The sequence below is a fragment of the Capsicum annuum genome, chromosome 6 (genome assembly GCF_002878395.1).
Source record: "Capsicum annuum cultivar UCD-10X-F1 chromosome 6, UCD10Xv1.1, whole genome shotgun sequence".
Lineage (NCBI taxonomy): Eukaryota > Viridiplantae > Streptophyta > Magnoliopsida > Solanales > Solanaceae > Capsicum > Capsicum annuum.
The window spans coordinates 83,369,305-83,381,981 of NC_061116.1; the positions used below are offsets into that span (position 1 = coordinate 83,369,305).

The window sequence follows — 12,677 nt, forward strand, 5'->3', positions numbered from 1 at the left end:
TACGCAACTTGGCCCTCAGGATTTTGTTCACCAAAAAAAGGTAATCATGGGGTTCAGAAATTTTATAAATTACCCTTCTATTTTAGCATGTTTAGGTGTTGATAGATGCTTATATTCCCTGTTCCATTACTAGGGCATCCTGCTATATGTCGGTGTTATTTCATCAAAGTTAGAAACGATCATGTGGCGTACATGTAAATCCATAGTCTTTCTTAGAATTACTAGTAACAACAACCACTCTTTAACTGTTTTTATTTCTTGGACTACTACTCCTAGTTTCTCTGTCTTGCAAGTTGGTATTTCCTTGTTGAAGATTAATGTTTCTTTATAGTTAGCAATTTACAGAAAGCAAAAACTGCATACGACTAAAAATATTAGTATGTACTGTTAGCATGTTTTATATAAAATGAAACAAGAAACATTGTTAATTGTTGGTGGTTATCTGAAATTATAGTACTCAACCCATTTTATATATTTTTGAACTTACAGATAAGAATTGAACAATCATGAATCACCAGAAAATTAAGACCTTTGTTTCAGCTGGTTCACTAGTAGCATTACAAAACAAACAAATACTACAACAGAAGAAGAAGAAGAAGAATACAGGAACAAGCTATGTAAATGCAAAGGAAAATCATCACAAGCAGAAGGAGAAGTTAAACAATGTTCCAGTTAGATCCCAAGTACAAGAACAAGTGCAATGGGTCTTTGAGGATCCTATCTTACCTGTAGCACCAGTAGAGGAGCAAGTGAGCCAAGAATTGTTATATTACACCACTCGTGCCTCACAACCATCACTCGAACAAGTGCAGCAAGATCAGTTAGAAATTCCTAAATTTGAAGCAAATGAACAATTTGGAGAAGGCAAGAATACATAAATTTTAGTTCATACTATTTTAAAAATAATTTGCATTCTAGTAATTTTGTTGTTCATATTATTGTAGGCTCTTCAATTAACAAAAATAAAGGTGCTACACAAATGGCAGCAGTACATAGACGAACTGAGTGTCAACTAATAGTGCTAAATAAGTTGAATCGGCGTATTGGTCCTACTAAAGCAGTGGTCACCAAGTTCAGCAGTTTTCTTGGCACTTTGGCAAGGAATGGGATATTTTGTCCTCTTAATATTAGTTGGGCAAAGTTGAAGACACATGATGATATGTGGAGCTATATCCAGGTTCAAAGTTATAACTATTCTGATTTCTAGTTTAAATCATTTAACAATTTTGCATTAACCAAATTGTACCAAATTACAGGAGAAATATGACATTCATGAAAATGGAAAAAAATGGGCTATGAATGAAATTGGTGCTTCTTTTAGAGGGTACAAGACTAGGTTTAAGAATGACCAGTATTATGTGTACCCCAATAATGAAATTCGAAAGGTAAATAGGCCTAAAACTATTCTAGAACCTGTATTTGCAGATTTGCTTCAGTATTGGAACTCCAACGAAGCTAAGGTATGATATTAATATGTACAGTTATTACTGTGTTCCATAATCACTACTTTAATTTGCTTTTTAAAACTTATCTTTACCAATTGTCTTACAGGATAAGTCTGATGCTAACAAGCAGAATTGAAAAATGTGGAAGTATCCTCACACTGTTGGAAAAACAAATTTTTCTCTAATCCATGAGGTTTGGTGTTCTTTTATATAGTTACTATGAATTTGTTGACTTGGAATTTTTTTAATGTTGACTTGCATGTAACTAGGAAAAAAATAAGGAAAATTCTAGTGCTGTGTCAAATAAGAAATTCTTTGTGGATACTAGAAGAAGGACATCTGGACGAGTGTACAAGGATTCATCTGAAGATATTACAAATAAAATAGTATGAAATTTTCTAATTCAAAATTGATCAGGATCAGTTGTTCTTTATTAAATATTGAAATAACTCAATTTACTTGCTCGTTTTGGATATGACTTATAGGTTTAAATAAAGAGAGCAGAAACTCAAAAAAGTGAAGATGGTAGTCAATTAGTTGATGCATTCACAACAGTTATGGGTCCTGATCATCCAGGTCGAGTAAGATTATTCAGACGCGGGGTGACTAAGTCTTTTTTGAAAAAAAAAATGATTCTGGATCCTCTTCAAATATAGCTCCGAATGAATTGGTGGAAAAGAGAATGGATGAACTAGAATAGAGGATAGAACAAAGAATGCAAGCTTAAAGAGATGCCATTGAACGGGATGTTACAATGAACAGAATTGCACAATTGCAATGTCAAAATCCAAGATTAGCACTTCTTCCTAATATGCTAAGATTCAATGCTCATTCGTCAAGGGAAGAGGTTGATATTCAACAAATCAGTCATCCATTTATTGGGAGTAACAATCAAGGTCTATCTTTTTTTCTTCTTCTTCTCGCCCTTTCTTCTTCTTCTTTTTTAGCATGGGAATTTGTCTATTTTAAAGGAGGACTCTAGGATGTAAGCTTTGAAAATATAGGACTTCGTCTCTTATAGTTGACATCCTCCTTCTCTCTGGTGAATTTTCTGATAAGCTGACTAGCAACAATTTTAGTATTTCTTCTGCCTTTATTGTATTTCCATCTTTGGTGAATTTTCTGATAAGCTGACTAGCAACAAATAGGCCATTTGTGGTTTTAAGCAACAATTTTAGTGTTTCTTCTGCCTTTATTGTATTTACCTTCTTTGGTGAATTTTTTGATAAGCTGACTAGCAATAGATAGGGCTACCTGGTGCATAAAAGAGTAATTTAAATTAAATTTTTAGTCCTGTTTAATATTAGTTTTTGGAAGTGTTGGTGGTCTGAATGTCGAGTAATGATTGTTACTTTCTTGCCCTACCTCACTCCCACCCACCACTTTCAAAAAGACAACCTCAATATTCTTTAGTAGCATAAACGTCTCATCGATAAATATTCCCTTCAATCGCTTTCCTTACCATTGCTGAAAGAGGTGTTGTAAGAGCTGTCAATATTAGACCTCACAGGCAGAAGACCTCCTCCCTGAGAGTATATGAAATGTATTTTCTTTTCTTTCAAAACTATGATTCTAGAGTAGTTATCTCATTTTGATCCTTTTGAAACTAAGGTTAACTCCAGATCACATCTGAAATTTTGTGAATAAAATGTTGCAATTCAACTTTAGACACATTACTTATTACATTGTTTGTACAATAGTATTCTTTTCGAATTTTTGTAGACCCGGGCTTTATTGGTGGAGTGTTAGGAATCTATTGTATTTGTTGAATCTTGTCAATGTTTCTGATTAGGTAAAACTTCATTTTCATATCTTATCTGATATGCAGATATTTTTCTAAATTAATGAAATAGATAGTACTTAGTTACCTTGTTGCCTTGGTGTTTTTCTAAATACTTTAACTTGTGTGTGAATAGGTTGTTCTTCATTTCTTATCTTAGAAACCTAAATAGGATTCCGTTTTTTGTTTCATAGACATCCCTCTTTTTAATGTTCCAAAGTATGTCTGCTCTTTAATAGATTTTAATAGATAAGCTATGCATCTATCTAGAAAACTTGTTGTATGTCAATTTCGATGAATAAGTATTGACACATGTTAAAGGATGAACTTCTTGAAGTATTACCAATTGGTTTTTCATTTTTGAATTTCCCCGTTCCTGTGATCTTCAGCTGACGTGCTTGTATCTCCTTTATTTGTTCATTTTTTAATTCCAGTATCATTTATTTCTTTAATGACTTAAATATGTTGTCATTTAAGTACTAATTGAGATTATTTTTTTCTTTTTATAGATGTTCAAAATGAAGGAGGAGATGAAGCAAGTGATGAAGAAATTGACCTTACTTGAGAAAATTTTTGAATTGTTGATAGACGTTTTAGTATCGATCTTTTTGATATTGAATTTTAGGAAACTTATCGCAACTCAAATTTGATACTTTATGGGAAAACTAATGATCATTTAACATTTTTCTTTCGCATTTAGATTATTTTTTTTTGATATTTTAATTTGAATTATTATTAATGAAAGATTTTCTATGATGTCTATATATAATTATATTGTGTATTAATATAATTTTCCATCTCTCTCTCTATATATATCAATTGGTATTTGAACTAACTGCAATAATAGGTGGCAAAACATTGAAATATAAGTAGCAAAAAATTTTGTGATAGGTGTCAAAAACTGTTGCAAAAAGGTTATTGCAATGTTTTTTTTGTCATTGTAATAAAATCTACTGCAACGGTTAAGAACAATTGCAATATAGCCTAATGAAATGGTTCTTACCATTGCAATACATTCTATTGCAATGTCTCTTAATCGTTGTAATACACTCTATTTCAATGGTTAGGAACTATTGTAATAGATAATTAGAACCGTCGCAATAGGAGCTACAAAAACTGTTGTAATAGATAAACCTATTGCAACGGTTATAAAAAACATTGGAAAAGTCATTGTAATAGGCCTATCCCAACGCTCACATATGTAATGCAGAAAAAACCATTGTGATAGATCTATCGCAATGGTTTTTATATCTATTGCAACATTTTTCGAACCGTTGCCATTGGGGTAATTTCTAGTATACATTTAGGAATGTTTTCCTTTGTTGTTGTTCTATTTTGAGCTATAGAGTTTAAGGTTGTAACACCCAATATTTTTGATCCTTGAAAATTTCTGAAATTTTATCCTCACTACCCAGACTACGACTTTCCTTATGAGTCATTGAGAGTCTTGACGGGTCTTATGGACCTAATTGTAGTCTGGCCAATATGTTAGCCTAGAGTTTTAGTCCTGACTATGACTTAGACCCGACGAGTTATAGGGTATTATAATGAGTTGTATGGTTCCTTCTGTTGCCTAACTAGTGTGTTTCCCAATTGTTTCTGCCTTAACAATGATTGAACAATATGAGTCGTAATGACTAAGCATGAGTTGTATGGTATGACTCATAGCCAAGTCAGCGTTGCTGATCCTGGACAGTGTCTAGCCTACAACTAGACAATAAGATTCATAAGGTGACCCTACGAGTTGTAAGGTCACCCATAACGACTAGCGGTAGGTTTTTAGTCTTATCATTATGGCATTCTGGTCAATTCCCTTTTTACCTTACTTGAACCCACAACCAAAAATCACTTTAAGGGGTAATTTATCATTCATAACTCAATAAAAGACACCCTCAAACTCTCTAAATTCTCTCAATCAAGATACTTAGGATTTCTAAGAAGTTCATCAATTAGAGATCTCAAGGGTAAATTCCCTCGATTACTCCTGATATTTTAGGCTTGTCACTCTTCACCAATTATTACTTTATGAAAAACATGTATTTAAATGGTTTAGTTGGATGGTTTCGAATGTGGGTGTTGATGTGGTTGAGTATTTTGATATGGTTGATCCTTAAATTATTTCACCAAGATTTTTTATGCACCGTTTATGCTTTATTGATGATTTTGAACTTATGGGGTGCATTGGAATAGTGAATAAACTAAGCAGTCATGGTTTTTCCCAAAATTAGTGATTTGAAATTGGAATTGGTTTTGAATAATTGTGTCCCATTAACCCACTTATGTAAATTTCTTTGGATGGTGAAATTGCTAATTGTTTTTACTTACTCACCTATGATATTGAATTGCATTAATAATTAAACAATGAACATGGATTTTGAAAGACTTATTGGCTATGATTTGATTTAATAAACAAAGGGGGTCAAGGCATTACCCAAATTTAATGTCATTGTTATGGCATAAATATAAGCTTGAAAGTGCAAGGGTATGGCGATACCCATGGTGTAGTTTTATATGGATCAGCTCAGTTTGTCGGTCATTGGTGGTGAAGTTGTGAGCTTTAATTCTCTAGAAAACTTGATCATTTCATCAATTTCCTTTTATATAATTGAAGAGTTCATATTTAGATTATCATTACCATTATCATAGTCGGGTGCATATCCAGACACTTTATTGATTTTGGTTTTATTAGAAGGCTTTGTGGATTACTGCAGACTTGGGTGATGTTGGTTGGTATCTTATGATGTCTTTCTATATGTTTAAATTCATTCAACGTTGGGGGAATGGAATTCTATTTTGTTAGGTGTCAGGGATGGTATCTGATCCTTATTGGACTTGAGATACCCTTCATGGCCAAGCCTTGGTTTAGGTTTTCACAAAGTTGGTATCAAAGGCTAGGTTTGGTGTCATTAGGTATCCACAAAGTCATGTCAAGTAGATTCTTCTTATGGGTGTGTAGCACGCTACACTTTTAATAGCGAGACTATGAGGCATTTAGGAATATTTCCCTATCTTGTAATCTTTTATCAAGCTATTGAGTTTAAGGTCTTGAAATCTCCTCTCACTCTCATATGTTTGATTTTTAGATCATGCCTCTAAGAAGTTTTGATGTTTGTGGAAACTTTTTGGTCCCGCTTTAGGATAATGTATATGCTAATCATCCTACTAATAGAGTTTAGACCGGATTTAGTAGTTCAGCTCCTATATATTTTGCCCCATGTGGAGTTCCACTAGTCCCTATCAGCCTTCCTAGGGCCCTTTTAGAATGATAATGATCATGCCCACCCGCCCCAAAGAGATATCTCTAATTTCAAGTTTCACTGTTCCATTCATCTATTGACCTAGCTGGGGACATCTCAATCACGTCAGTAAGGTCCTGTTAGTATTGCAATAAGTTCTTCTAAGGTAACAATAGTTGGCCAATTTATGAGGCTGCATATTTCGACCTTTACTTGTTCTAAGGTTAAGGAAAATCCTCAAGGGTTCTTAGATGAGATGGAGAAGATTCTTTATGTGAAGCATGCTTCTGACTTTGAGGGTGTACAATTTGCTGCATATCAGCTAAAGGATATGGGATATCAGTGGTATAAAGATTGGGATCAATCTAGGAGAGATAATGCAGAGTTGGCCTTATAGAAGGATTTATGTGGTGCTTTTCTTGACTGCTTTTTTCCTCAGGAGTTGAGGGAGGCAAAGGATGAGTATTTCATAAATTTGAATCAAGGCAAAATGATTATGAAAGAGTATGCCTTGAAGTTTTATCAGTTGTCCCTTTATACTCCTGAGCTAGTATCTAATATAAGGCCTAAGATGGTGAAATTTGCTTTGGGTTTATCTCGATACTTAGTGTTGGAGTGTAAGACCGCTTTATTAAATAGTGATTTTGATATGCCTAGGCTTGTGGTGTATATGTAACAAATAGAGAATGAAAATAAGAAGCATGGAAAGTTGAGTGAAAGGAAGAGTAAGAAGTTTTTATGTTCAAATTAGGGTGGAGGTCAGCAACATAGTGGTAGAGATAGTGGGAAATGGTTTAAGAAAAAATGGGGCAATTCTGGTTCCTCTATATCCTAAGCTATCTCGTGATTGCTATTTTCAGAAAAATAGTGGATTTAAGTCACAAGGTTCCCAATCTCAAGCCAGTGGGGCTCAGTTAGCTCTATCTTATCCCCCTTGTTATTTGTATGGATAAGTACATAATAGCTTTTGTGATAAGGGTAGGAATAAGTATTTTAGATGTGACCAGCCTAGCCAAATTCATAGCATCTATTCTTCAAGCAATGTTGCTATGGGGGCTAATAAGGTCCCAATTATTATTTTTTCTACTCTTACGCCAAAAGGTGCTACTGTTGGCTTCACTACTAGTCGAAATCATCAATATGCTCTTTCCACTCGTCAAGATTTTGAGTCATCTCTTTATATTGTTACTGATATGCTAAAACTATTCTCATGTGATGTATATTATCTACTTTATTTTTTATCTACTCTCTCTTGTGTGACCCCTAATATAGCTATTCATTTTGGTTTTAATCCTTAGTGTATTCCTGATCCCATTTTTTGTCTACCATATGGGTAACTCTATTGTGGTTAGCAGAGTTTGTAAGGGTTGTGTTGTATCAATTCGTGGTAGGGAGATATTTGTGGATCTGATTGAATTAGAAATGTTATACTTAGACATGACTTTGGGGATAGATTAGTTGCACTTATGTTATACATCTCTTGACTATCAGACCTAAAGAGACAGTTTTTGATTCTTGAATAAGTTGATTGTTGAGTGGGAAAGTAGTTCCCTAGTGCCCAAGAGAAGGTTTATTTATTATCTTATAGACTAAAAATTGGCTTCCAAGGGGTGTCTTTACTATTTATTGCATGTTAAAGATTCTATATCTAAAGGTCCTTCTTTGCAGCCGGTCCCTGTGGTCTTCAATTTTCCCGAGGTTTCTCCTAATGATTTTACTGGTGTTTCTCTTGATAGGGAAATTGATTTTAGGATTGATTTTCTTCTAGACACTCGTCCTATCTTTATCCCTCCCCATAGAATCGCTCCAGCCGAGTTAAGAGAACTTAAGGAGTAGTTGAAAGATCTTCTAAATAAGGGTTTTATTTTCCTACTATTTCTTTGTGGGGTCCTTTGGTTCTTTTCATGCACAAGAAGGATGGGTCCCTTCGAATATGTATAGACTATCACTAATTAAATAAGGTATTTTTGAAGAATAAGTGTCCACTTCCTACGATTGATGATCTATTTAACTATCATTATCGAGATAAGTACTTTTCTAAGATTGATCTTCGATCAGGACACCATCAGTTGAAGATTTGGGAAGTGGATATCCCTAAGACTTTATTCCAAACTTGGTATGGTTATTTTAAGTTTATGCTGATGTCTTTTAGTTTGACAAATGCCTCGAGGGAATTCATGGATCTTATGTATTAGATTTTCCATTAGTTCTATGATTTGTTTGTAATTTTGTTTATTGATGATATTTTGGTGTATTCCAAGAGTTAGGCAAATCATGTTGATCACCTCTGCATTGTTTTGCAAACCTTGAGAGAGCAACAACTGTATGCAAAATTCTCTAAATATGAGTTCTAGTTAAATGTTGTTACCAATTTGGGTCATGTTGTTTCTAATAAAGATATCTATTAGTGGAACGACATGATGAGGGATGTGTCCAACTTTGTGGCTAAGCGCATGGTTTGTCAATAAGTTAAGGTGGATCACTTAAGCGTAGTAGTTTGTCTTAAGAGATTGAGTTGCCTGTATTTAAATAGGAAGTGATTAATATGGATTTCATTACTAGTCTTCCATGGTCTTGCCATCAGTTTGATTCGATTTGGGTCATCGTGGATAGGATTACTAAGTCCACCCATTTCATGCTAGTGAACATTAACTATTTAGATAAAGATTATGTTAAGATCTTGATTAAGAAAATCGGGAAGTTGCATGGTGCTCCAGTTTCCATCATATCTAATTGAGGTACTTATATCTCAGCTCACTTTTGATGATCCTTTTAGAGAGGTTTAGGGACTAAGGTGAACCTTAGCACTACCTTTCACTCATAAATGGATGGACAAGTTGAGAATGCTATTTAGACTTTGGAAGATATGTTAAGGTCTTGTGTGATTGATAATGGTGGTAGTTGGGTTGATCATTTCCCCTCATAGATCTTGCATATAACAATAGCTATCACGAAAGTATTGGGATGACTTTTTTTAGGGCTTTTTATGGTAGGAGGTGTAGGTCTTTTATTGGGTGGTTTGAAGTTAGTGAGAAGAGATTATATGGTCCTAACTTGGTTCACCAAACTATGGAAAACGTAAAGGTGATTCAGGATAGGATTAAGACCGCCCAAATTTGTCAAAATTCCTATACGGACATTAGATGAAGGGAGTTGGAATTTGAATTTGGTAATTCGTTATTCTAAAAGGTGTCTCCCATAAAAGGAGTGATATGGTTTGGAAACAACCGAAAGATCAGTCCCCGTTATATGGGCCCTTATTTGATTTTGAAAAGAGTGGGTATTGTGGCTTATGAGTTAGAGTTGCCTCCTTGTTTGGGTTTCTCTCACCCAGGTTTTTATATGTCGATGTTGTGGAATTGCGTAGGTGATCCTTACCTAGTGGTTCTATTCAAAAGTATTCGTGTTTTGGACTTTTTTCATATGAAGAGGTCCTGGTTGAGATCTTGGATCGACAAGTCAATCAGTTGTGGACAAAGGATGTGGTTTTTGTGAAGGTTCTATGGACTAACCAAAAGTTTAAAGAAGCTACTTGTGAAGCTGGAGAGGAAATGAAGTCCAAATACCTATTCTTTTTCCCCATTCCAAATAATCATATTTAAGGTATTAGTTAATCTCACCATTTTTGTTTTTTATCTTTGTTAAAGGTAAGTATGGGTATGTTTCAATGTTAAATCATGCTAATGGATTCCTTAACCCATCATTTGAGGACAAATGATCCTAAGGGGGGAAAATGTGACACCCCTAGTTTGGGCCACTATAACATCTCGATTTTGAACTCACTGTCCTGACTACGACTCATCTACGAGTTATAACGTGTCATTGTGGGTCATAGTGCCCCAATCAAAGGGTGTCCAATGAAGGTAACCTAAGTTATTGTCCTTATTATGAGTGGATCCTAACGAGTCATAAGGACTATAAATAAGTCATATAGTCTAATTCATAGCCAAACCAGTGTGTGCCTCAAGTGTTTATGTCTTGTCTATGAAATGGACCCTACGAGTCGTTGGTTACCTGATGAGCATATGGTGTGAATCTTAGGGTCTCCAAAAGGGTCCTTTAGCTACTATCTCGACTGTGACTTATGGTGACAGACCGTAAAGTGTCATTACGAGTCGTATAGTGACTCGTAGTTACTGGCGATAGTTTTTCAACTTTTAATAAAGGATCTTTGGACATTTCCCCTTTTGCCCAAATCATGAACCTTGAATTAAAACCCTTTTAGGGTGTCATTATCACTCCAAAACAATTTGAAATAACTTCTCAATCACACTTAAATTCTCTCAAGCAAGATACTTAGGTTATCCAAGAAGTTAATCAATTAGAGCCCCTAAGGGCAGACACTTTCCATAAATCTTGATATTTCAGGCATGTTACTCTTCCCCAATTTTTAGTTTGTGAAATCATGTGTTTTAAATAGTTCTCCATGTGGTTTTGAGGTTGGTTTTGGAACATGAGTTGAGGGTTTTGAATGATTGTTGTTTATGTGATTTTTCATGTTTACATATGCATTGTTTATGTTCTAATTATGGGTTTTAAATCAATTTGATGCATATGTATGGTGAAAAAACTAGGGGATTGGGATTTCCCTAAATATTGTAAATATTTAAAATTGAATTTGTAATTACCCCAACCCAATTTTGTGGAAGTGGTTTTGAGTAAGAGTAAAATTGCATTGAACTATTTTCAAAACAATTGCATGATATAAAGAGGTTACTTTGATTTGATAAACAAACTAAGTCGGTGTTCCCCCACCTTATATTAATGAACAAAAGGAGTTATCCTCCTAAATTAATGGAATTGAAAAGTCATGTTGATGATACCTTGCAAGAGTAATTGGTATGACAATACCAACAATGTATGCCTAAATATGTACAATGGTTCAATGAATGGAAATGTGTCATTTTTGTAATGGGGCTTAAAGAGGGTTCTGTAGCTGGGCTGTGAAAGTAGCAGTCTCGAGGGACCAATAGTGGAAACCATATTTGCCAGTGCAGGGGTTTAAATTGCCTAGGGTTCAAGTCCCTTTTCTTATAAATGGGTGGTTTGAGTCCACCTTATTACATGATTAGGAGGTTCGAGTACCTGATGTTACATTTCATGATCGGGTACTTAATTTACCTTTAGTATATGATTGGGTGGTTTGAGTCCCTTATTTGGGTGGTTTGAGTCCCTTGTGCATATATATCAGATTATTCTTTGATTCATGCAACTATATGTACTAGGGCCCAACCAGGGTATGAGCTGTGAACCATATACCCCATGGGTACTATTATATGACGATTAAGCTACACAACCCAGGTTAAGATTTTTTTAAAGAATGATGTTAAGCCTTGTTCCCAATCCCAACATTTTATATAAGTATATATGTATGCACATATGTATGTGAACATGTACATTTATTTGAATTGGATTTTTAATTATCATTACGTTAACCTTATCCCTTTTTTATATGCTAATACACGACCCACTAACTGTCTTTGGAAGCTGTATCCCCAAGCGATACAGGGTCCGTTGGCAATCCTACTTTTCTTGTGCAGTACTAGGTGGATCGGCTAGGTTCGTCTATTGTTTGCATTGAACTGGTGATCTTTCATTCTACAGAAGACTTGATAATTCCATCAGTTTTCTTTTATAAACTAGAATTAAGGAGTTCATAATAACATTGTCATTGTCATTGTAAGGGTCGGGGGCATGTCCTGATGTTGGTTATTTTTGGATTAGTAGAGTCTTTGTGGCTATTACTGTGGATTGGGTATTGATCTTGACATTTTTCGATGTCTTTGAGTTTATTTACTTTTTATCTTGTAATAAGTTTGAATTTCTGCTGCTACTAGGAGTGTTATACCCTATTTTTCAAGGCAAAAGGGGGGTGGTATCCGGTCCTTGATGGACTTGAAATACCCATCATGGCCAGACCCTAGTTCAGGACGTGAGCCTTTAGGACCACGAAAAATTCACAATCTTACATAAATCACACCAATAAGCATTAGGAAACATGCCAAACTTCCCCACACTCAAAAAATACCACAATATAATCACAGGGAGGGGTAAAATGGTCAAATCACAAAGAAATAAATATTGCAGATAAATCACCAAATATTAGATCATTACACTTTGAGATGTTAGGTTGGCTCCCCAAATTACTACCTTTGAGTTTAGTCTTACGTACATATATATATAAATATATATATGGTATCATTATATATCTCTCTC

General features: G+C 34.6%; 1 protein-coding gene across 1 annotated transcript; it reads left to right on the top strand.

Annotated features, from left to right (window-relative positions):
* The first annotated feature begins 506 nt into the window (after positions 1-506).
* On the top strand, positions 507-1,581 carry LOC107874264. Its single transcript, XM_016721096.1, has 4 exons — positions 507-864; positions 945-1,177; positions 1,257-1,460; positions 1,552-1,581. Exons 1-4 carry the CDS (start codon positions 507-509, stop codon positions 1,579-1,581), a joined length of 825 nt encoding a protein of 274 aa, XP_016576582.1.
* The last annotated feature ends 11,096 nt before the right edge of the window (positions 1,582-12,677 follow it).